The sequence below is a fragment of the Cebus imitator genome, unplaced genomic scaffold, assembly GCF_001604975.1.
Source record: "Cebus imitator isolate Cc_AM_T3 unplaced genomic scaffold, Cebus_imitator-1.0 Scaffold311, whole genome shotgun sequence".
Classification (NCBI taxonomy): domain Eukaryota; kingdom Metazoa; phylum Chordata; class Mammalia; order Primates; family Cebidae; genus Cebus; species Cebus imitator.
In genome coordinates this window covers 217,539-242,946 of record NW_016107626.1, presented here as the reverse complement: position 1 = coordinate 242,946, position 25,408 = coordinate 217,539, and the positions used below count along the sequence as shown (strand labels likewise).

General features: G+C 43.2%; 3 protein-coding genes across 6 annotated transcripts in view; 2 read left to right on the top strand and 1 right to left on the bottom strand.

Moving 5' to 3' along the window:
- The first annotated feature begins 4,926 nt into the window (after positions 1–4,926).
- Positions 4,927–14,922, top strand: PRELID3B (PRELI domain containing 3B). Its single transcript, XM_017503438.2, has 6 exons — positions 4,927–5,132; positions 9,472–9,640; positions 10,813–10,902; positions 11,330–11,400; positions 11,531–11,633; positions 12,935–14,922. Exons 1-6 carry the CDS (start codon positions 5,101–5,103, stop codon positions 13,052–13,054), a joined length of 585 nt encoding a protein of 194 aa, XP_017358927.1. The 5' UTR covers positions 4,927–5,100; the 3' UTR covers positions 13,055–14,922.
- Positions 14,923–15,733: 811 nt separating this feature from the next.
- The window catches only part of ATP5F1E (ATP synthase F1 subunit epsilon), a 22,449-nt gene continuing 12,774 nt past the window's right edge, over positions 15,734–25,408 (top strand). Inside the window, exons 1-4 of one of the 3 annotated variants that reach the window (XR_005196160.1) lie at positions 15,734–15,891; positions 17,684–17,810; positions 19,267–20,423; positions 23,652–23,654. Coding sequence is in view for 1 of the 3 variants with exons in the window: in XM_017503440.2 (XP_017358929.1) it covers positions 15,860–15,891; positions 17,684–17,807 (156 nt within the window). In the remaining 2 variants the exon portion in view is untranslated. Of the gene's footprint in view, positions 15,892–17,683; positions 17,811–19,266; positions 20,741–23,651; positions 23,655–25,408 lie in introns of those variants that run through there. The other 2 variants (XR_005196159.1, XM_017503440.2) reach the window with 2 other exon arrangements.
- Positions 21,193–25,408, bottom strand: part of TUBB1 (tubulin beta 1 class VI) — a 19,029-nt gene continuing 14,813 nt past the window's right edge. For both annotated transcript variants that reach the window (XM_037729561.1, XM_017503435.2), the window contains exons 2-4: positions 24,825–24,933; positions 24,183–24,293; positions 21,193–24,087 (exon numbers count right to left, since the gene is read on the bottom strand). In XM_037729561.1, the coding sequence (XP_037585489.1) occupies positions 23,009–24,087; positions 24,183–24,293; positions 24,825–24,924 (1,290 nt within the window). In that variant the 5' untranslated portion in view covers positions 24,925–24,933 and the 3' untranslated portion in view covers positions 21,193–23,008. The remainder of the gene's footprint in view (positions 24,088–24,182; positions 24,294–24,824; positions 24,934–25,408) is intronic.

Sequence of the window (25,408 nt, the reverse complement as noted above, 5' to 3'; positions counted from 1 at the left end):
CTGTGTGGCCACATTTATAATAAGGACTATAAATCAAATGATGAAGAGGTTGAGGAGCCATGCTCCTACCCCCATCCTTCTAACACAGAAGCCATCACTTTGTACTTTAAACTGTAGTGTGGACATACACACACAACACTTACACAGTGATATTTCATAATAAGGCCTATATCAAATGCCAGCAGGAGCACCGAAGCCGAAACAAGGCGCTGTGCTCAGCTAGTGGGGAGAGGCATATCAGTGAGGCACTTGAAGAGTAGAGTATTTGCCCAGAATCTCAAGACATGAGTAAGACTCTCCAGGGCAAATCAGACGAAAGTGCTTTCTAGGTGAAGAGAACACCAAGTGCCAAGTTCAAGGGTGTGGAAGTGCATGGCCTGTAGGGACAGTGAAGGATTGATGTGGCTGTGGGTTCAGCTCAGTTGGAGAGTGGAAGGACAAAATATCAAAGCCAGATAGGTAGACTGGAACAGAGATAAGAGCCTGTTAAATGAACCCCATGGTTTCAACACTGACATTGTCAACATCTGGGCCAGATCCCTCTTTATTGGGGGGAGGGGGTGGGGAACCAGTTGCCATCTTGTGCACTGCAGGATGTTTAGCAGCATCTCTGGCCTCTACCCACAGATGCCAGTGGCACCCTCACCACCAGCTGGGACAACCGAGCATGTCTCCAGACATTGCCAATGCCTCTTGGAGAAAACTGTCCCTGGGGAAATTGTCTCCTGCTGCTGTAGCATGATAGGGATGATCTAGAATAGATGATCAGTGGTTATTTGTGCAATGACTAAATGAAGGGAGCACAGACAAAAAGATTGGGAAGGAGAAAAGACACATTCTCTTGGCCAGGCATGGCTGCAGTGAGCCGAGATCAGGCCACTGCACTCCAGCCTGAGAGACAAAGCAAGACTGTTGAAAGAAAGGAAGAAAGAGAGAGAGAGGATGGAAAGAAAGAAGGAAGGAAAGGGGGAGGGAAGGAAGGAGGGAAGGAAGGAAAGAAGGAAGGTAGGAAGGGGGAAGGAAGGAAGGAAGGAGGAAGGAAGGAAGGAAGGAAGGAAGGAAGGAAGGAAGGAAGGAGAAAAATACTGGTTTTCTATTGAAAATAGCTATATAAAGTTTCAAGTGTATTTGCAAGGAAGTTGATTCTGACAAAAACACACTGTTTCTCTGAGTACTAGACTCTCGACACAGATACGCACTGACTCCAGATGTGTGGGGGTTCCCTCCACCAACCACACAATTCTCCAGCAGCCATTACAATTCCGACACCATCTACCTGGAGATAGTATCAAAAGCAGCTTGGTATGAATAATCAAAGACAGCCCTATCATTCAGGAAATCCCAAGCGTTTTAGGAGCTCTGTGACAGAACTGGGAACAAAGACCAAGTATGTTTCCTCTTAGACCACATTGATATAAAAAATCAAGTAGTAACGGTGTGGCAGGCCAGGTGTCACTAATGCAGGCCTCCATAAGCACCGTTTCAGTACTGACTGAGTGGGTAAACAGGAAAAGCCGAAAGAGCCAGCGTTCTTATACAAAGGCTGGACTGTAACAAAGGCCCACCAAGAGCTTTGCCGAGGCCTTTCCTGGGCCTTGAAGCGTGACAAGATGCCAAAGGAATTCAGAATCTGTTTAGGATTAAATAAGTTTTATTGGGGGTCTGAAGAAACTCCACAGGCCTCCACCAACAAGTTTATTGGGGGGTCTAAACATCCATGATTTAGCAGGAGACAAGATAGGGTCATCACCCCCAGCACCTGGACCCATTTAGATTAAGTAAATTTACTGAGGCTCCAGAAGAAGGTCTTCAGGGCTCAGATCTTAGTTATAGATTAGAAGAAGTTAATCACTTATGTTTTTAGACGAATGCATACTTACACATAGACATATAGCTTAGAAGGTATACAAGCTCTGGAAAACTTTGTAATTTTGAGTTAGTCTAGTGACAATTTCCAGGCCTTCTTCCTGTAACCAGTTAACTCCCTTCTCTCCCAGGTCATCTGCATCTGGTTATTGGGCCTTGAGAATAAGCAGCTGGACCCTCGGTTTGTTCCGAGAACGATGGGACAGGTGGAATGAAGATAGGGCAACAACTGTTGGGATGGTGTGCAGGTGAGGGCAGTTTGGAAATAACAGTAGTTGAGGCCCAGCAGAAGATGGAGTGCTTCTCTTGCCAGGCCTGTCTCTGGAACCAGTTAACATGGGGCCATGCATGTTGGTGCCGCCATCTGCCTCTTCCCATACCAGCCCCTGATCCCAGCCCCTCAGCCAAATCCTTTTCTGCCCACCACCTTCCATAAGGACCCAGAGGCTGCACTTCACAGTTCTGGGTCTCTTGGCAGTGAACACCCAACCCTCCCTTTAAATATCCTCTAGTTGATTCTTGCCAGGTGCAGTGGCTCATGCCTATAATCTCAACACTTTGGGAAGCAGAGGCAAGCAGATCACTTGACGTCAGGTGTTTTAGACCAGCCTGGTCAATATGGTAAAACCCCATCTCTACTAAAAATACGAAATTTAGCTGGTCATGGTGGTGTATGCCTGTAATCCCAGCTACTTGGGAGGCTGAGGCAGGAGAATTGCTTGAACCTGAGTGGCGAAGGTTGCAGTGAGCCAAGATCGTGCCATTGCACTTCAGCCTAGGCCTGGGTGACAGAGTGAGACTCTGTCTCTAAATAAATAAATAAATAAATAAATGTCCTCTAGTTGATTCTTGACTTGTGTTTTGATTCCTGGCCAGTTGTAAAGCTCCTTGTAGGTATGAGTCACATCTTCATTCTTGACCCAGGCATGGAGCTCAACAAGAGCCCAACAGAAGATCCCAACAGGAAGGGTGTGGAGATGTGTGTCATCCCTGGGGCAAGGGCCACAACTGCCAGTCACCTAGTTAATTTCAAATCAAATTAATGATCTGTTAATGACTTATCTGTTTCTGTGAGAGGCACTGTCAAGTTATACAAAGCTTAGGTATCTAAAAACCATTAATTTGCTTCCTCTGTGTCTCCTAAGAGAGTCTCCAGGAAATATTCGTAGTGAAAGTCTTGCCCTCCAAATCCAAGTAAGAGGTGGTATTATTACCACCATAGGGAGACACACAGAAAAGACAGCTGGGTCCTGGATCTGCATCTTTCCATGGCCCATCCCATCACTCCAGATTAGTAAGTAAAATTAGACTGATAGAGTGTGTGTATTGGGGACAGAGGAGATAGGTGTTATTTAATTTTCATGACTAAAACACAGAAATTTTGAACTTGAGGGTAGAATAATGTTCTCTAAAATAAACAGAACAGGAATGCTGGATGGTGAACAGCCTAATTGAACTCCAGGAATAGCAGGGACAGGCTGTTCTGTGCTTATGGTTCCTGAACCAGTGTTTTTAACACCCAGCGACATTAACTTCGCATCTTAGTCAAGGCTGAGGCACTCTCAGCAGTCCTTAAAGCATTACTTCCCGAAGAAATCACTCTAAGTACCGTAGGTTTAAAAAAACAAAATCTCAGGTACCACAAATTGCACTTAGCAACTGCCCAACCATATTATTTCCTTCCTGTCTAATGTAATTTTTCTGTTTTCTTATATAAAAGACTTATGCTATTTTGAAAAATGATCCTCCCTCCTAAAGTAACCTGGCTTTTTGTTTTTAACAATCAAACAAGCTAAGAACAAGAATGAAGTGGTCCTTCTAACTAGCTTCTAAGTAACTAGATGTAAAGATTTTCCTCCATAACCATCATTTAAAATGGCAAATTGTTCTGTTAGAAAGTAGACATCTGTGGAGAGTGTGGGAGAGCAGGGTAGGAAGCCCTGTTCTGAAAGCTAAGCCAGGCAGTTTGTCCCCTGGACAAGGCTCATCTCTGAATGAAACCACATGTCACCCCCTCCTGCCCCTGCACTTCTTAGTCATTCTTTCATCCATTGATGAAACAAATAATTGTCATGTAGGAATGGGGAAATCGCTGAACAAGTCTGGCAAGAGTCTCGCCCTCAGGGGCTTACAATCTAGTGGAAGTTACAACAAATAAACTAGATGATGCCATTAATTCATTCATCCCACAAATAGCTATTGATTTTTTTCACTTTTCAATAAGTAATTTTTGAGCCTTGACTATATAGGAGACACTGAGAATTTTTTGGAACAAGACAGGCAAGATCCTTGACTTCAAGGGCTCGGCTCGAGTAGGAGTTACAACAAATAAATGAACAAGGTGATGTCAGAGGGGTAAGCGCTAAGAAAAATGCAACAGGATGTTGTGATGGAGCAGAGTAACAAAGGTCGGAGGATCTGCTAAGAAAGGGTGACGAGGGAACCCTCTCTGGCAGGGACATCTCAGCTCAGATCATCCTACGAACCAAGGGCAAGGTCTGCCGGGCCAGGAGGCTTTGCCACCCGCCCCTTCACTGTGCTTCTGGACTGCACCCCTGGTTGGGGTATTCATGGCATGTCTGACGTTAGGTTCTCCGCATCACGCCTTACTTATCCCCTCCGAGGGCTGCAAGCTCCTGGAGGGCAGGTGGGAAGGGCACAGCTGATCGGCTGGCTGGCTGGTGGATTTGGGACAATAGATCGGGCTGACCCCAGGAGGCGGCAGGAACTCTATAGGGTACCAGGAAATTTTGCACAAGTAAGCACCACAAGGAACATCCATGTCAGCAGGCTGACCGGATGCGTCCACACGCCTCGAAACGCCAGGAGAGGCTGTGCTGGGCCAGAACGACAAACAGGGCCGGGCGGGAGCCCAGGCACCTCCTGGACCTGACCCAACTACGCCCAGAGGTTAGGGCTCCCGCCCCCGCCCGCCGCGCGTGCGCAGCACAGCTCCCTCGCCGCCGCCTCCAGGTGCCGTCTACGGCATTGCGCCGGCGCGTTGCGCCGGGCGCTAAGGGGCGTGGTTTCGTTGCGCCGCGCGCAAGGCTGGGGCAAAACCCGGACCGGGATAGGGCGTGGGGCCGCGCGTCGGGACGTCCCTCGCGTCGGCCCTGACGGCGCCTGCGCGCTGCGGGGCCGGCTGGTGTGCTGGGGGCGGGGCGGGGGCCGGTGTAGCCTCTGTACCTAGTTGTGCCCTGGCGCCACCCGGTCATCGCTCAGGTCGCCGGCGCCATGAAGATCTGGACATCGGAGCACGTCTTCGAGTAAGTTTGGGGCGCGGGGACGGCTCCGGGGAGGGTGGGCACGCCGGCTCTGGAGTCCAGGCGAGGCAGAGGCGGCCCTCAGGAGGCTTCCAGGCGTCGGGCCTAGCGATAGGGGCGAACCCTGAAGCCTGCGGGCCCGGGGGACACTGAGGGCTGGCCAAGGTCACGACCCCGAGGCGCCCGAGCCGAGGGGACGGCTCCGACCTCCGGGCCCAGGCGGCCTTGCGGCGGGGAGGGCCGCCGAAGCCACTTCCGGACTGTCCCCCACCAGGAGGCAGCCTCGGGCCAGCGGCCTCCTGAGGTCCTGGGGGCGTCGCAGAGCACGAGGTCCTTGACAGCACTTAGGGTTGCCACATCCCGCCCTGCCGAACCCCTTTGGGACGTGGACCCGAGAATCCCAAGAGGGAGGTGTTGGTTTTCTGCAGAGTGGACTTTTCCTGGTCGCCGTTTGGGTGGAGTTCCTACCTCCGATTGTGAGTTGTGGGTGAACTCAGGCCACCAGGACGTGACACCTTTTCCCAACCTGTTCATCTACGCCGCAGAGCCTTGGATTTGGAATTCAAGGTCTAGCTCTGGCAGCAACAAGCGTGTGACCTTGGATTTCCCATTTTCATCTGAGCAATAGAAGAGGACGGTCGTCATGGCCTACCCGTGTTGAATCTCTTTGAGGCCATGTTCAGGAACATCTTTTTGGATAGTGTGAAATGTTTATTAACGAAAATAGGCCTTGAACCAGTTGGATGTGGAGAATTAAATTCTCTTCCAGGTCCATAATTCCGTGAACAAAAAAGGCACAAACTTAAAGCAGCAAATTTTTTTTTCCTGAGTTACCTGCTCTCATCCGCTGATCTTAATGTCATCGCCACAGTTTTAATTGGTATAGCCTTGTAAATAAATATACTACAAAGCCATTTATGTTTTAAAAAGTGTCTCTGAAGGCAACTTTTATTTTTTTTATTTTTGAGGCACTTGCTCTGTCGTCCAGGCTGGAGTGCAGTGGCACTGTCTTTGGCTCACTGCAACCTCTGCCTCTCATGTTCAAGTGATTCTCCTGCCTCAGCCTCCCAAGTATATGGGATTACAGGCGCCCACCACCACCCCCTGCTAATTTTTGTATTTTTAGTAGAGACGGCGTTTCACCATGTTGGCCATGCTGGTCTCCAACTCCTGACCTCAAGTGATGCACCTGCCTCGGCCTCCCAAAGTGCTGGGATTACAGGTGTGAGCTACCTCGCCCAGCCTCTGAAGGCAACTTTTAAAACGTTGTCAGCATTTGTACTTAGCAGGACACATCCTAGGGCCTGCTGTATCCTGCAAAGTGTAGAATATTAGAATCAGAAGGGAGCTTTTTTTTCTTCCTACTGTTTACAGTCTTTGTGGGAGGAAGAAGCCTTGAGAGTTGTAGTCATTATGTTGTTCATTAACCTAGCCACATTCATCACTAGTCCAGTTCAGCTCTGGGGATGCTTAATTTCATTCCTCTTCCAGGTTTGCATGCTTCAGAAATTCTTGGCACTGAGTCTCTTTAGAACTTTGTTCTCCCTTGCCAGGTGCAGTGGCTCACGCCTGTAATCTCAGCACTTTGGGAGGCAGAGATGGGCAGATCACCTGAGGTGGGGAGTTTGAGACCAGCCTGACCAACATGGAGAAACGCGGTCTCTACTAAAAATACAAAATTAGCCGGGCATGGTGGTACATGCCTGGAATCACAGCTACTCGGGAGGCTGAGGCAGGAGAATCGCTTGAACCCAGGAGGTGAATGTTGCAGTGAGCTGGGATCACGCCAGTGCACTCCAGTGTGGACAAGAGCGAAACCCTGTCTCAAAAAATAAAGCACTATCTTCTCCCTTATCTTTCCTACTGCTCCTTCTTGACCCGTCCCCTGCTTCCCTCTGTAATCTTTCTGCCTTTATCTTCAACACTTCCCTGTCTTTTTCCCATTCAGTGTAAATGTTCAGTGAGATTCTGTTGTTGGCCTTCCTATGTTGGATTTCATCTATGATCTTAATTTCTTTTTTTTTTTCTCTTTTTGTCACAGACTTTTTTTATCTTGGGAGAAGAAGCCCTGATCCATGCTTTCTCCCCATATAAACTGGGCTGTTTGGTCAAAGTCCCAAATGATAAGTACACATTTATGGCACCCAGATCTGTACCTTGAGCTCCAGCCTCTCCAGCTTCGCTCTTTATTTTCAGGTGCCTGTTAGGCATCGCTACCCTCCTTTCCCACAGGCCCTTCAAACTCAGCCTACCTGAAGCTGAAGTCATAATCTCCCCTCACAAATCTGAATGTTGTTTCTCATCTTTAGGATGTTACTAACAACAATATCTAAGTCATCATTCTACATCTTATCTATTGATTTTCCAGCACTTTCTTCCAAGGCCTCTTCTGGGGCCTACAGTTGGCAACCAGGTGAAATCATTCATTGATTCCTTCAACATATAGAGATGCCCAGTATGTGTCAGGCACTGTTCTTTGGATTGATCACATTTTATTAAGTAAATGAAGACATTGTTGCTGCCCCAGTGTAGTTAACAATGTCCTCACCTGATTTCAAGGGTGAAGAAGTGGGACAGGTCAGTGAGCCATAGCCAGGTCCTCCTGATTCTACTTTGGTACAGTCTTTGAATGTCTTCCATTATGAGATCCTTTTCACATAATTATGTTAATACAGTTCATATTAATTGCTGGAAGATTATTAATCATAATAAGTGTTGTTTGTAATGTTTGAGCTGGCTATGGTTCATAATCTAGAGCCAAGCTAAGTCAACATCAGTGGTTTCAAGTTGGTTCAGAAAGGGGAGATGGACTCAATTACAAATAATGCATAACCACCCTGAGGCCATGCGATTATTAATTTTTTAGAGAGGGTTGGGGGAAGAGATAAGGGCATGGAAGCCAGCTAACCATGGTATATGACTGGATGGAGACCTGCAGAGGGTTTATCTGATTTTCATTTTAGATAGTTGCTTTGGTAAGAATCAGAGTGCTTGGCCTGTATGCTTCTATTTGTGGGGACGGTTCAGATTGATGAAGCAACTCTGCTTATATATCTGCATTGATTGCTGGATAAGCCTGGAGACTAAAGACATAATGAGGTTCATTTGTATAATATTATAGAGAAAACAGTATTATAATGAAAACATTAAAAATAATGTCACTGGTTGTCCAGGGTTCTGGGAAATTAATGTAGTAGAGATTTTCCTTTTTTTGACAAAGATGTAGTTGTCAATCTGAGGTCTCTAAAAAGTTGAATAATGTCTACCTGTTTCATTTTTAGACAAATAAAAAGTAATGCTGTGTGGCTTATCAGTCATTGTAGCTTGAAACATCATCCCCAGATCTTGTCTTTTTCCTTCAAATGAAGATGAGAGCACAGATAAGTGGCATAGAAGGGGCTAGAATCAGACTGCAGGTGGACTAAATCACCTTTAATACTGATTGTACTTAATGTCCTTTTGAAAATGATGTCTTTTGTACAAGTGTTTTATTCATAGAAGTTGTGAAGTGAACAAAGGTGCATCACATTTTGAATCACCCAAGCACATGTGCTTTTTCAAGAAAATAAGATACTGCAAGTTCTCAAGTGATGTGATATTGTTACCACTTCAATACTAGGTGATAAGCAAGTGCTTACAATATTAAAAGAGAATATTAGGAAGTAGCATATTAGGAGTGCCTTAAGGACATTTTATTGTATTGAGTGACCTTTTCAAAACAGAAATCGGAATCACTCCTTTGAGAAAAACAATGAATAAAGATTGACTGGAGGGAATGTTATTTATTACATTAATATGAAGGAAAAGTTCAATAATTAAATCAAAGCTTTGGATCTTTTTTGTGATCCCCGTAAGAGTTTATAGTGCCCATAAATTCTTTTACTTTTGTTACTTCCTTAAAACCTGATAGAATTGGGATCAGACAAAATAACAAATAGCATAACGATACGTTTGGCTCTTTGTTTCAGTAGAACACAATTTTAAATACATTTTCTTGAATCACTGGTTCTGCCTAGAAATAATTTACATGTGAAAGTGGATAATGGTAAGTAGGAAAAATGGTTTAAGAAACTATATTGTAATGCTTTGTAGGCTACTTTGATCTTTATAGATATGAGTTTTATTACATAGTCTGTATTGTGGAAAAATACTGAAGCCTGTTAAAAATGTAGATTGATTTCCCATAATCATCATTGTTTCAGAAGATAATTTTTCCTAGGAAAACTCATTAAACTTACATTGTAAAGAATGATTTGATGGATTATAAAAACTGTTTAACTCATATGCATATTCTTAAATGTTTGGGTGTTTTGTTTTGTTTTGTTTTGGTTCACATCGGTAGCCACCCATGGGAAACTGTTACAACAGCTGCAATGCAGAAATACCCAAACCCTATGAACCCAAGTGTGGTTGGAGTTGATGTGTTGGACAGACATATAGATCCCTCTGGAAAGTTGCACAGCCACAGACTTCTCAGCACAGAGTGGGGACTGCCTTCCATTGTGAAGTCTGTAAGTGTGTCTTTATTCCCGGAGAAATGTGACTGCTGTAGAGAAGTTTTCTAAACTGCATTATAATTTCAAACAGGTTGTGGGAGCCGATTCTGAATGTCATTTTTGCATCAGTTCAAGTTGTATTATAATAAACTTGAATTATAAGTGTATAATGAATTAGAAATATTATTACAGTCTTCATGAAGGCACCTGATAGAATCTTCTGAAGGAAGCCAGCTAATTCTGTGTAATCTGAAAAGACTTATATTCTGCTTTTTCTCCTTTTGCCAGCAACTTGAGACTTGGAAGTAATGGTCTGGTCATGATTGTTAGGTGACAGTTCTGTGATCAGTGGTGGGTTGGGTACATTAAGTAAGGAGTATGTTCTCGGACTTGTTCTTGCCACATTTGTTCCAAGGTCTGGAACTCCTTCCTGTACATTTAGAAATAATTCTATTCCCTTAAGAATAAGCTGGCTTTAGTGAGCAGATTTAACCAGGAAGAAACTGAATGCCAATTTACCATAATGTGAGAAAACCGGTGTAATAGTGGATCCAGGTTTCTGTAGAGGGTCTCTTTATGGAAAGTAGGTTCACTAGGAAAACAAAAGTATACATTTTATTAGGAATGTACTTACTGCCTCCTTTATGCAAACCATGGCATTAGCTAGTGCGGACTTAGAAATGAGCAACGTCAGGGGATGGGCTTGGGGTCTTAGCACAGGGAGTGACCGTGGACACCGATGTGTGATCCTCCATCATGAGAAAGCTGTTTTTCTGTCTGGAGAATGAAGCTGAGGTGCCACCTCCCTTGGACTGTTCTGGGAAAATACAGATGCCTTTGAGTTCTCCTTTTTTCTAGCTGCCATGTTGCCCCAAGCCTGATTTCCATAGTTCAGCCTCAGTGCTCCACTGTTGCGTCTCGGCAGATTCATCGTGGTGCCTCACGTTGCAGACATCTCAGTGGGCTGGTTTCTAATTGCCTGTGGGAAAAGGTTTTGTGTCTGACAGTCTCATCTCATCCATATTGTGTCAATAGGCCATTTTTCTGAACTTTGCTTGTTTCCTCTGGTTTTTATGAAACAGATTTTTGGTTCAAGATATTGACATTTTTTCCTGCAAATAAAATATTGATGTACTTGGGAAGAAATTCTTCCTCCTCTGATTACTAATTCTGAATGTTTTACTTAGCTTATTGGTGCAGCAAGAACAAAGACGTATGTGCAAGAACATTCTGTAGTTGATCCTGTAGAGAAAACAATGGAACTCAAATCTACTAATGTAAGTCTTGGCCCCCTTTTGTTTCATTTTGAACTGTCTGGCTGAGTTCTTTGTGTCTCTTCTAGTTGACATATAAGCGAGTGCATGTTCACGGGGTGGTTTAGAGACTCTGAGCATGCGCAGCCCAGACTTGGCCCTGTGTTTTGCTTCCTTACCCTTCCTGCTCTGATGATCCTGCCTGTCTAAGGGGATAGCACTCAATAAAATGAGTTTGGGATTATGTGTATTATCATTATACTTTCTTTCCTCAACTTTGTTTTTTAAATAAAAAGTAGGCAGTGAATAGTTTATGCAATAATAGCAGTGGTTTATTTGTTGTTTTGTTGTGTTTAGCTAGTAAGATTTTGGCTTGTGTGTTGATTTTGGAAACATTTTGAATCTTCAGTTCCAAAATATTTGCTTTTTTTTTTTTTTTTTTTTTTTGTAGATTTCATTTACAAATATGGTTTCAGTAGATGAGAGACTTATATACAAACCACATCCTCAGGACCCAGAAAAGTGAGTAAAAAATATTTTATCAAATGTATTGTAAAGGGTGTTGAAAAAAAAATTTTTTTTTTTTTTTTGTCAAATTTTTTGAAAATGAAAGTTGGGTCATCTGAACCAGCATGAGTATGTTTTGTTCCAGAACGGTTTTGACTCAAGAAGCTATAATCACTGTGAAAGGAGTTAGCCTCAGCAGTTACCTTGAAGGATTGATGGCAAGTACGATATCCTCCAATGCTAGTAAAGTAAGTGAGGCTGCTTCTTGGTTATTATTCCCTGGTTCATTTCCTAGATAAATGAGGAGTTGACCCTTACCCACTCTACCCTGGGAAATTGCAGCACCTTGAGCAGTTAGTTACACAGGCTCTGGGTTCATCTCTAGCTTTTAGCCTTTCAACCTTGGGCAACTAAGTTAACCTTTCTATGCCTCAGTTTCCCATTTTTGAAGTGGAGATTACGCATTTTACAGGGTTGGCATGGAGTAAATGAGATAACACTGCAAGTACGTAGCCTGGGGCCCAGCACTTAGGAAGTGCTCAGTGATGTGTAGCTGTGTGTCATTTAAAGCACTGTTTCTCAACTTTTTTTCACTATTATCTCCCCCCAACTTGTTTTAGACATTTTTTGCCTTATTGCCACCTCCATTAAGTTATATCATATCATATACATATGTATGGACTTTATACATAAAAGAGGAAGATTTTTCCATCCCTCCCAAGAACCAATTTTTGTTTACTGAGAACATTAAGTTTAGAGAAAGATGCCTAATGCACTGTTTCATAGCACATGGTTAATTTGGTCATTCAGTAGTCAAGAGATACTCACGGATGCCTTCTCTGTGTCAGGCAGTGCTAGGCTAGACAGGGAATCCAGCAGGGAGCAAAACAAGTGTGGTCCCTGCCCTCGTGGAACTAAAAGGCAGGTGACATTAATCACGAAGCATGTCATTAGGAAAGAAAAGGTGCAGAAAGGTATGAGAATGTTTAATGAGTGTTGAGGAACTGATGTTTCTGCTGAGCGTGTAATGGGGACAGGTTGATTGCAAGGGGTATGCCAAGAAGAGTGTTCTAGGTGGAGGAGCTGCATGTGTGAAGGCCCTGAGACAGGAAGTGGCGATTGCTCTTTCTGTTTTTCAAGGAACTGCACAGAAGACTAGGAGAGAAGGGGTGAGGAGGGAGTTGGGGACCAGATCCTGTAGGACCTTGTACAGGCTTTTGGTTTAAAATATAAAGCAAAGGGATTTGATCTTCTTGCCCCTAAAAAGGGGACCACTGTAATCATGAAATAAATAAGACATCCTATTATTTAATTGTAGATTATTTTGAGAACATCTTTTGCATACAAAATAAAAGTCAGTTTATGGATCAAGCCAGTTGCTCAGTTGATGTTTGCCAAATAACATTAGAAAAGAAAAAGCCAGGACAAAAACAAAATGTCATCTCAGATTTAGTTAAACTTGTCACTCTCCTTGTTACTTCCTGGTGTGTCATTAATTCGATATATGCCTTTGCTCTCACTAACAATAAATGTATTGGATTTTTTTAAGGGCCGAGAAGCAATGGAATGGGTAATACACAAATTAAATGCTGAGATTGAAGAACTGACAGCCTCAGCAAGAGGAAGCATACGGGCTCCAATGGCTGCAGCAGCATTTACAGAGAAGTGATAGTGAAAGTTGGTAGGCAACGTCGGGTACTCCAGCTCTCTCCAAGCTGACTATATATTTATTTGTTATTTAAAAAATACAACTATACTTTAGGTATTTTTTTTTCTAAGTTGGTATAAGGCTATGTGACTTGATCAAAACAGATGCAGGGCCTGTAAATAAAACGGATCATCTGAAATTAATGTTTTTTGAAATTAACTATCTGATTTTGAGGGTTCCAGTATTTCTGTGAAAATTCAACAAGAATTCCTTGGAAATGAGTACTGATATTGAATCTCCTTAAGGTAGGATTTTCACGCTTTTCATACACTGGAACTCCACCTGACTTTGGACCAACCCCAGAACACAGCAGACCCTACTGCCCTGCTGCTGTATACTTGAACAGCTTGCACAAGGGAACTCACCTAAAAGGAGAAATTGTGTAGTTTTAAAATATATTTTGTGTAAAATAACTTGCTCTGCTATAAACCACCATTAAAAACCAGTGTTTTGATTTGGTACTTAATATTTTTGGAGTGAAAATTATCACTAAAGTAACATGACTCCAACAAAAGTATGGTTTCATTATATTAAAGAGTACTGTATTGATTTGCCAAAGTTTTGTAACTTAGTAAAGGTATTAACTTCCTTGGATTTGTACTTTATGATTTAGTATGCTGTACCGTGGGCTGGTTATGTTAACTGAAAAAAATAAAGTCATTACCTGAGTTTTGCAGCGCTCTAACTTAAACAGAAGAACGGCTGTTCACATCTTTTAGCATTTCACATTTGCCTAACTTAAAAATTGCCATGTGTCAAAATCATGGTTTTGTAATTGCTAAGGCATGATATGTCAGGTTATTTGAATATAATTACTTTTTGAAGTAATTGTGACCACAAAACATCTTTTTTACATTAAGGAGCTGTACATCATTTGAAATTACTCAAGTGATGTCTTGCTCTGAAGCATAAACCCCAGGTACTGAATGTTTTTAATAATATGGTGCCAATGCAGGGTTTGGGGGTGGTGGGAAAGAACAAGGATAATGGTGGGGGGAGGCTTGGCCTGAAACCAACCACTGAGTGAATTGCACTGCAGCTTTTATTGATGGGAATTCTGTGTTTGGGATGTCAGAGGGCAGCTTGCAAACTGAAAATCCAATAAATGTACTTTGTTTTCTATTTTGTAGCAGCCAATTAGTAACCACTAAATAATAACTTTGACATTTGCAATTGTTGCATAGAGAGTATTTTTGCTACAAGATGATTAGCTCTTGCCTTTATTTTACAGTGCTTAGTGTGATAAACTTCTAGTCCTGTTTCCTATCAGAGACCAGTTAATATATGTACATAACCACAGAAATAGTATAGCCAAACTATTTTTAAATTATCGTTTTCCTACTTAAAAATTGTATAGCTTAAGACTTTTTAGGACATTTGTAAAAGCAGATTAAATTCAATAAGGTTTCTGATTTTTTTTGTAACCGGATATAGTTTTTACAAGTGAAATAACATTTCAGCTAAATATCGCTAAATAATTGATATTTGATGAAAATCTGCCTTGTATAATTTCTGCAAATTATACTTGTTCTGAAAAAGGTGTCATGCCCTAATAGATTTTTAAACAAATCCTTATCCTTTGATTTTTTTAAACGCTGATCTAATTATAAAACTATAAATTTTCATTTTCCAGTGCAGTTGGTTACATTTTTTGAAATAGCTGGTAATTGATAGCTTTTACCTGTGAATCATAAATGCACCGCAAGCAAATGAATTTAAGAGGACTAAACTGGAATAAGTGTTCATAAATGAAACCCTTGGACTATTTAATACTAAAGTTGAAATGTGGATTAAGAAAAACTTTTGTTAATAAAAACTTTCTTTTAAGTATTGTTTTTCCTGATTATAATTCTTTTTAATAATTAAGGTGAAGAGCAAAAGTTTTTTTTTTTGTTTTTTTTTTTTTTCCTGTGTATGAGAAAAAACGCTTTAATTCCTAGACTGAGACTTCACCGCGTTGGGTTAAGAGTTTGGTTCTCTAAATCACAGGCACTGAGATGAGCATTTTCCTGCGGCGTGGCAGATCCCCTGTGCGTCCAGTGGGTTTTCCTCACATTTTTCTTCCCATCCATCCCGAGCAACAGTGGCAACTGTTGCCTTACCCTCCGTCTTGTCGCACATTGGAAGCAGATCCTAGAACAGAAAACGCCAAAGGGGGTCCTCCACCGGGTTTCCAGGGTTTACTGTCACTCTGGGAAAAAGGGTGCCTAAGCGTTTTTCTGAATCTCAGCTCTCGGGACACGCTTATCTGTCCACAGATTTTTAAAAAGCCGGCGTCGTTTCCCTAAAGCGGGCGCAAAACCAGGCCCTCGGGGCGACCGTCCCCGCGCCGCCTCGAGTCCTCGCCTCCTGAAAGCACGCGGCTCCACGGCCCCCCGCGAGCGGGGCGGCCCCCCCAGCCCTCTTGCCCCGGCCGTCCCCGCCCCGCCTACCCCCGTCGGGGTAATACGGAAGCCCCGGGAGACACACGCCTCCGGCGCTCGCAGAGCCAATAGGTGGACGCAGCCGGCTGGCCCGCCCGGGGATTGGCACCCGCGGTCCAGGCCTCGCGCGCCCATTGGCTCCTGGCGCCAGGGGGCTTCCGTGGCAGGGCAACAGGGGCAGTGCGCAAGGGAGGGGCGGGGCAGGAGGCGGTGATTGGCAGGTCCGCATACCCCGCCCCTTCCGCTTCTGTGGTCTGAACTTCCTGCGGCTGAACCGCCCGGCTGAGCCGACATTGCCGGCGTCTTTGCGATTCGACCCGACGCGCTCCGTTTTCTCGACAGCATGGTGGCCTACTGGCGACAGGCTGGACTAAGGTAGGCGCACGCCTCCAGAGGGAAGGGCGCCGCGAGCCCGGCCCGCACGCATCCAAGTGCTCAGAGGTCATGCAGAACACGGCTGGGAGCAGCTGCCCCACGCGTGACCGGTACTGGATCGAGCCTCGGGTGCCGCCGCCAAGATGGCGTCGCTATGGGCAAAGCGCTCTGGAGGGCGCGGCCTCGGCCTCGCGTGAGAGTGCGCCTGTGTCCTGCCTCGCCTCCCGTCGGGGCGGCCCAGCACCCACAGAGTGCCCGTGGACACCTTTGCGAATGGGAGCTTTCTCGAGAGAGAGCTCTGCTCTTGTTCAGCAAGCCTTTTCCAGAATGGTGCTGGAGCCAGGTGGTGACAGTAGTACAGTCACAGCCACCTCGGGAAACAGGAGATTTCTTTCCACGTGACCGCTGTTGGCAGCTTTGATCTTTAATCCAGCATCGCGGTAGAGTCTTTTACAACGTTACACATATTTCTAAACTTTTAAGTCCTGTCAACGTCAGGTTTACTTATGTGTAAAAGGGGTGAAAGTCATTGGTAAACTGTAGAGAGCCCCTCACAAAGGTGAGAGTTGGTACCTGGAAAGATCAAATATGGAACCCACTTGAGGACATGGTGTCTCATAGTGGAACCAAAAACCACTGGTTGTAGGTGTCACATCTGACCCATGCACCTAAATGAGCAGAAGTACCATGCTCCAGGTGACACACCTTGTTCGTTGACTAGATGGTGTTGCACTTTCCATTTTGTGGGTATATGTGACCGCTCTACAACTAAGCTTCTCGGTTTGCTGAGGTCAAGCAAGCAGTCTTGTAGAACTGGAAGATGGATGATCTACTACTGGATGATAGTCCCAGTAGCAGATGCCATTTATTAGCCAACTTTCCTGTGATCCGTACCTTTTCACACTTTGTTTTTCCTCCTCCCAGCTGTCAGCAGGACAGGTGTTACCATTTTATTCTATTGTTTTTTCAGGTGAATAAAGGTGCTGAAAAGGTTGACCAGCCTGAAGGTCACCCAGTTAGTAAGAATGGACGCAGACATTGGAACTCACACCTCTGAGTCCCCAAAATAAATTCTAAAACATGAGAAAATAGGCAGCACCCCTCCCCGCTTCCTGTTTTTCAAAAGTGTGAAAGGTGATCTGACATCTTTTGGAAACTACGTTGTTGATGGGAGTCCATCTACCAAACAGGAAGCAGGTTTTACGATTTTGCTAGCATTGATGATGTTCTCTAAGCACTTTTCAGTTTAATTTAGAAATCTTGATTAGGAAGTATTTTCAGTGGCAGATTTGTGATGCAGAATTCAGTATTCTCAGGAAAGCCTTTAAATAATTTAGTACAGGAAGAACTGTTTTAATTCAAAATAGTTTTTTCTCTTAATTATGTATACCTGACCTTTCAAGAATAACGTAATTAAAGTTTTAAGGAGAGAGAATTGATTAATCATGTTATAGTCTCTGTTAACATTTTGGTCTATTTTTTTTCTGTGCTGTGGGATTTTTAAAAACATTTATGCAGCTTTTATTTTGAATTAATATACTCTAAAGAGAAAACAGTACAAAGAAGAAAAATCAAAGATCATGCATCCAAACACCAGCTAATACTTCGGTACATTTTTTTCTAGTGTTATTTTTCTTTGTATAGATTCTTTTTGGAGTTAGTCATATTTTTAAATCCAGTCGTACACTAAGGTACCACCAAAACAAAATAAAAAGTGCAGGAAGTGAAAGCACACTAACAGCTGTCTGGCTGGAATATTGATAATTAACTATATACCTTCGTTTTCTCCCAGCTACATCCGATATTCCCAGATCTGTGCAAAAGCAGTGAGAGATGCACTGAAGACAGAATTCAAAGCAAATGCCGAGAAGACTGCTGGCAGCAATGTAAAAATTGTGAAAGTAAAGAAGGAATAATCTGTAAGTTACTGATTGATTTAGAACAGTTGCATCTGAAGTTTTTGGAACACCATAAAGATCAAAATAATTTTAGTTTTGGGTTCTGTTCATGTTTTAGTCCGTGTATTTGGAAGTTAGTTATTGGGATAATATAATTTAAAGCATACAGGTTATAGAAGTCCCGTGGCCTAATAAAAAGAAAGTCTTTTCAGGCTCTGACAAGCAGAAGTAATTGGCACATTGATTTTCAGTTCATTTAGCAATGCTTAGGTAGAGAGCCATCTTATTTAATTAAACCTGTTTCATTTGTCTGCGCAAATCAAATAATTTGGAGGATGAACTCCCCACTTTTATAATTGCTATTGGAGTTAACATAACAGTTCAAGAGCATGAAAAATTACAGTTCTTTACATTTTTATTTCCCCCACATCTACTAATGTTTTCACAAATCAGTACTTCCCGAACATCTTAACTACAAGTACAGGGAAGGGTCCTGCTGTTGTATCAAGCAATAAAATCTGCAAGACCCTGCAGTGTCTACTGTTTTGCTAAATTTACTATGTTTTCAGAGGGTTTGGTTCATTTTACTTTTTCAAAGATGTTGGTGATGTAAAGTTACATTCTCATGAAATAAAAAGTTCTGTACAGTTGCTAAGTGTAGACATTTGTGTTCCAAATTATAAAAGTGGTTTTATCTCTAAAGTACTTTCTTGACATTGTTATTTCAAAGGTAGGCAAAGCAAATTGTCAGAGATGTTTTCCAGATTTCATTTTCTTGTTTTGCTTTTAAAAAGCTTCAGACCCACAGTATCACGGAAATGTGAGAAATATTAATCCTTTGGCAGCTTGTGGTTATGAGCAATTTTACTTATTGGAACTGTCTCCCCTAAGCACTTTTTATTTTCATTTTGAATTAGTAAATATTTTATTACAAGTCTGGAGATGCAGTGTTTTGAATTTAGCCCTTTTTCTAGGGGCTATCTAATCTCATAATTCTGGGTAATGAGACCTGGTTTTATGTTGAGTTGTTTTGTTTTAACAATAAACAAATCGTTTAGCCTCACACCGCTCTGCAGCAGAGCCACCAGACTCTGCATCAAACGCCGAGATTTTGCGGCGTCCTGGGGTTGGGGAAGTAGTGTCCGATCCCCTTAAACAAAGCATTAGCCCCTCTCTGTTATGTCTTTCGGGGTTAGGAACCTCACCTCATTAGCACAGGAGATGTGAGCGTCTTTTAAAGGCAAAGTAGTTTCTTTATTACTGGGAGAGTGTTTACTTTCACTCAGCCGAGAAATGCCTGCTTGACTAAGCCTGTGTACTTGAACCGGCACTTTTTACATCCAAGCCAAGGCAATGTGATTTATAGCCACAGTTATACAGTTCACTATAAGGAAGTTATTTCTTATATTCATGTTGAATTTTTAAGAAAACACCCGAGAACTAGCCGGCAACTGTTGCATTTTCTTTTTCTTCCTAGACCCTGACTAAAACTTGATGTGCCGTATTTCCAAGGTGAAGATGTGTGGCCACATGTTAACGGCAGATTGAAAAGGATCTTATTTCATGGAAAAAAAAAAAACCGTGTCTTGTTCATAAATTGACAATGTCAATAAATTGAAGTATGGTTCACTGTTACTCTTGATTTTTAGTTTCTGTCAGACTTTTATTTTCTTTAAAGGAACTGTCTGCACAGCTGCGTGATTATAGCCATGTGAACCAGAGTTTCTTAAAAGCACGGGAAGCCAGATTTAATATTTAGTGACCAAAGGGATGCCGAAAGCATTTTGAAAATGTCTCAAAATTAGTTGTTTAATGACATTAATTGGTGATCAAAATTATCTGCTGCCATTGAGGCTTTGTAGTTCCTTATTTTTGGATTGTTGTCAGAATAATGAATTGGTCATCAGTAACCTAAATGAAAATAATTATTCCATACTAAAAGTGCTTATTGGAAGAAGAAATACTAAATTGTACTCACGTTTTTTTGTATTATGCACTTAAAACCTATAGATAAGAACAATTACTTTAAGCACAAAGTGCTTTTCACATTGTTTTGTAAATTAATCTTTATATTCTGGTAACATTTCTCATAGGAAATGAGGCAAAGCTATTTAATAACTTGCTTGCTGAGTTGATGGCCAAACTAAAATTACAATCTAAAGTTTTTGACTGCAGGTCTGGGGCATGATGATCACAACGCAGTTTCGTGGTATTTTCATAGTGATTTCATTAATTGATTATTTAGGGATGAAGAATTGTTGCAAGTTACTGTTTTTATCTTTCTTTGAAACTTGGAAGCACTTGGCCAGGTAAAATACCATTGCAAAGTTAATTGCCTGATTTTAACTATTTGGAGAATGGAGAAATAAATTTGAACTGGAAATTTTGAAACACTGTTCTAGGACACGTTCTCACTATGATACTTAAGCTCACAAGAATTCATCAGGGCCACTGTCAGCAATGCTGAGGTCAAGCCAAAAAGAAAGTCTTTGTCCCAGCTTCTGGGAATGACTTACTGTCCCAGTACTTGACCTGTAGGTTTTATTGAATTTTCAGCACAGAGTGATCAGGGAGGCCCAGCCGATTGAGTGGGAAAGAGTGCCTCTGGAAAACAGTGCGTTAGGAGCCCCTGGAGTGAGCTGTCAGCCTGCTATTTGCAAGTTAGGATACCTCAGTTCAGTGCTGTGGTCCCCAAGACTAAGGTACTAGGAAGCATCCTCCATTACAGGGAATAGGAATAAATGAATCACAGGTCTGTAGGGCCTTTTTGATAATGGGATGAATAAAGTAACTAATAAAGGGGCTAAATTATTTCCAGTCAAGTAATTAGAGATACGTCATTTATTAAGGAGGCAGATGGAATGCTTACGAGGTGAGACTTAGGGATGGGGCTTGTGGTATGGAAAGGAGTGAAGTAACTGAGTAAAAGACAAGTTTACCATCCGGAACCAGTAGTATAATGAAATAAACTTCCTGCCTCCAGTGCTGCTGGGTGGCTGGCAGGACACCTGTGCCCAATGATGAGGTGACCTCAATCAGACCAACTTGTGGGTATCCCACTAACTGGTTGGGTGATGTTTGAGGGAGTCAGTCTTTTAGTTCACGTAGTCCTTGTGTGTGAAGTGAAGGAATCGGATAAGCTCTAAGATTCTGATTCTGCTGTCTCGGTCTCTGAGAGACCAATGTCGCCGTAGCAACCATACTGCTAAAGGAATAAGCTCTTCAAAATCAGAAGGGACAGATTTCTCTAGGTTTCTAGTTTGTGTTTTGTGTTTTTAAATCTATTTCTACCATACAAAAGAGTAGGATGGTGAGATGCATTTCTAAATATTTTTAACTACTCAGTCGGGGTGGTTAGGCTTCAAGAAAAGGAATTGATTTAGTCTGAAATAAAGCAATTTTGCCAAATTATTTTATACTTTAATGATTACTATTGAGCAAACAAATCTTTACTGTAATGTAAATCACAAGTGTTTAAAAGGTTTAAATCCCTCTCTCCTTACATCTATTTCATTGCCCCTTTAGGTTTGGGAAGTAAAGCACCAGAGGAAGCATGTGTAAGTCCTTGTATAATCGCAGGGTATAGGTCTTTAGCATCTCAGGAAGTTACTAACTTCAAACTAAGTACATAGGTGCAGTGGTGCAGTTTCTTACTAAATCTAGTGCTTCTTGAACCACAAGTAGAAAGTGTTGAAAATATGATGGTGGTTTTGTGTTTTTTGAAGTTTGTAAATAGAAGACTTGTTGGTGATCCCAATGACAAGGTATTTTTCTCTTGATACGTACTTTAGTTATTTTCTCACGATGCATATGTGAGAAGAGTGAAGTTTCTCAGAATGAGCAACTGTCATCCATTCACCTGCTATTTTATTATTGCTGATTACAAAAGCAAATCAAGAGATGAAAACCCAGTTGCCTGCAAGTAAATATTTACTGCAGTGAGGGTCGGAGCATTTTCCCATTACCAGTTATCCATGGATCAAATAGTGTATCTCAGTGGTATTTCTAGAGGGCCATTAAAACCCTGATGGTGCTGGAAGAGATGGCAGTGCTGCCTGTCAGAAATAGGTAAACTGTAATTAAGAAGTTATGGTTGATTTGATTGCGCTCTTGTGAATTTGGTCCTGTTGTAATGTGAGCAGATTAAAATCATGTCGTGTTAAAGCTGTGTCATGCAAACATTTATGGCAACTTCTGCAAATTAATTTGAACTGTAAAAGTTCCTTAATGAGACGACATCCTCCTCCGTAACTGAGAAGGACACTGCAGCCGCTGCTGCTTCATTCCTGCATTTGAATGGTTGCTGATCAGATGCTGTGCCCTTTCTCAAAGAGGCTGCCGAGCTTTTTGGGGGGTGATTACTGAATGAAAGTGAAAAGAGCACTTCAAAAGGAAAACCAAGGATGATTATTAATGAGTTCCTGGGATCTAACAGTAATAAGAAATTTAAAATATATAAACATACATGTTCAAAGCTAGCTCTTCAGAAATAAAGATCAGAAGGCTGCAGATTAGTTTTGCTTGTCTTTTTGTTTTTCATGTTTGGACCAGGTGTTTTTCTAGGGAGGACTGTGGCTTTTCTTTTTTCCTCTTTTCCAGTTAGCAGGTTGTGTGCACAGGTCCACACAACATGGATTATTTCTAGTGGATGTTGACTTACACTGACCTTGGCTCTGTAGCTCCCCATGTACTAGTCAGGCACCTGGCTCTTGTGAAGGCTGGCAGACACAGGAAGGCAGGATGCCAGGCAGTGTTTGCTCAGAGGAGAGAACCTAAGGGAAGAGTCTTAGTAGCCCTCGGATACCAAGTGAGGATTCCAGGGTGCTTATCAGTGCTGCTTGAGTTTAAAAAGTTAACACCAGCTGCGGTGGCTCCTGTGGATCCACACGTGTAGTCTGGATGCCTGGCACGGGGCATATGATAAATAGCCAGTGAACATTTTGAAACAAAGGGAGCACTTTACACTTTGCAATATTTTTAAGTTAATAAGTATGCATTTAATGTCAAACTCGTCAAAGTTAGTAAATGTCAGCAAAGACCCTAATGCCTATCAGCTGCTCCCCACCCCATCTCCCGCAGTCCCTGTGTTGAAGCTAATGATGAGTGCGTATCATTCACTGTGCTGCAGTGCAGAATGGGTTTTGGAATGCTGCAGGAGAAACACTAATCTAATGAGAAACTGTTCTGTAAGCGGCTCCGTGGCACAGCTTCTCTCACAGTTAATGTCCCTTATCTTCTGGCTCTACTTCTGCCTCCTCCGTGACCTCTTCATTTTCCTCTAGAACTGCTTTGGCATCTTGAAATTGTTGGTACTCAGACACCAAATCATGGATGTTACTTTCAGCTTCCCCAAACTCGTTTATGTCCATCCCTTCACTGGTGTACCAGTGCACAAAAGCTTTCCTTTTGAACATGGCTGAGAAATGCTCAGAGACCCTATTAAAGATCTCTTGGATGGCCGTGTTGTTGCCAATGAAGGTGGCAGCCATGCTCAGCCCCTGGGGCGGGATGTCGCAAACAGCCACCTTGACATTGTTCGGAATCCACTCCACAAAACAGCTGCTGTTCCTGGTCTGCACGGAGAGCAGCTGCTGGTCCACTTCCTTGGTGGACATCTTGCCTCTGAAGATGCAAGCTACTGTTAGGTAGCGGCCACGGCGGGGGTCACAGGCAGCCATGGTGTTGCGGGCGTCGAACATCTGCTGGGTGAGCTCGGCCACGGAGAGGGCCCGGTACTGCTGGCTGCCCTGGGCCGTGAGCGGGGCAAAGCCGGGCATGAAGAAGTGCAGGCGGGGGAAGGGGACCATGTTCACTGCCAGCTTGCGCAGGTCTGCGTTGAGCTGACCCGGGAACCGGAGGGAGGTCGTTATGCCGCTCATGGTCAAGGACACCAGGTGGTTGAGATCCCCGTAGGTGGGTGTTGTCAGCTTCAGGGTACGGAAGCAGATGTCGTAGAGGGCCTCATTGTCAATGCAGAAACAGGCATCTGCATTCTCAATCAGCTGGTGGATAGACAAGACCGCGTTGTAGGGCTCCACCACTGTGTCCGACACCTTGGGGGAAGGCATGACACTGAAGGAATTCATGATCCGGTCCGGGTAGTCCTCTCTGATCTTGTTCATGAGCAGAGTGCCCATCCCGGAGCCTGTGCCCCCGCCCAGGGAGTGGACGATCTGGAAGCCCTGCAGGCAGTCACAGCTCTCGCTCTCGTGCCTCACCACCTCCAGGACATTCTCGATCAGCTCAGCTCCCTCTGTGTAATGGCCTTTGGCCCAGTTGTTGCCAGCCCCAAAGTTACCTGTGGCAAAAAAGAGTAACCAGCAAGGTGAAAAGAGAAGGGCACCATTAAGGCATCCGCTACTCCTCCTGGTGGAACCTTCTGGAAAAACCTACCATGGACAAAACTGTTGGGTTGAAAGAGGGCTCCTAATTTGCTAGATCGAATGCTGTCCATCATCCCAGGTTCTAGGTCCACCAAGACTGCTCGGGGCACATATTTCCTACCTGTGTAGAAAAATAGGAAAAAGTCAGCATGTTTGTTTTTCTAAAAGTTAATGTTTTATCAGAATAGACCTTGCCATACTGGTCCAAAAAAATCATGGATATTCTAGAAAGGGGCCCTCAGTAGGTTGAGATTTGAGTATCTAACGTCTTATTTTTGACCCCAACAGCAATCTCACAAATCTATAGAATACCCAAGAAACACTTTCCGTCGTTGCTCTGTGCTAGTGCCAGTGACAGATTCTCTTCTTTCATATTGGAAATTGTTCTGGCTTCATTTGTGAAACCATGGCGGAAAGTGAGTACTTCACCTGCTTGTGTTAAGGTGTGTGCCCCATCCAGCAGCTTCTTCCTCAGTCTTGCCTCTTGACCAGGGGCTGGGGACCCACCACTCTGGGGATCCTGCTGCCCTGCCTGCCGCCTGCCTGAGCCTGGACATCGTTGCATTGACATTTCTGTCTCCTGAGCCTCTGCCTTTCCTTTGTCTGTGTTCCCAGTTGCCAGATCACTGCTCCCAGAGCCCCCCGGGCCTACCGTAGGCTTCGTTGTAGTACACGCTGATTCTCTCCAGCTGCAAGGCCGAGGCCCCGCGGTCACTCCCAGCCGCGTCGATTCCATGCTCCTCACCAATCATCTCCCAGAACTGAAAGCAGGAGGAAGGTCAGAGTAAAGGGACCCCCAAAAAGGCTGTGTTAGTCAGAGAGAAAGTTAGCACTCCCAGGCCGGTTTCCCTGGGGCTGCCTGACCCTCCCCAAGCCATTCTTTTTGGGCCTTTTCATAAATAACCATGGCATCATTTACTTTTTGCCTCTACTAAGCAATATGAAGTAATATGAAGGCTGCATTTTCTCCCCACCTGAACTTAAATAAAATGTCACAAAATACTAAATTGGATTTTGCTCCTATTAAATTGAGGCCATTGTATACATTAAAACTGTTTTAGAATTTAACGTCAATGTGTCTCTAATTTCTCTTTATAATGCTCCGAGCTAGTAAAGTGTAGATTTCATTAAAGGAAAATAAACTGAATTTTTATCTGATTTCACAATAATATTTCACTTTGGGGATTTCTTTTCATGAACTTTTCCAAACAACCCATAACTTGGACTTCTATACAT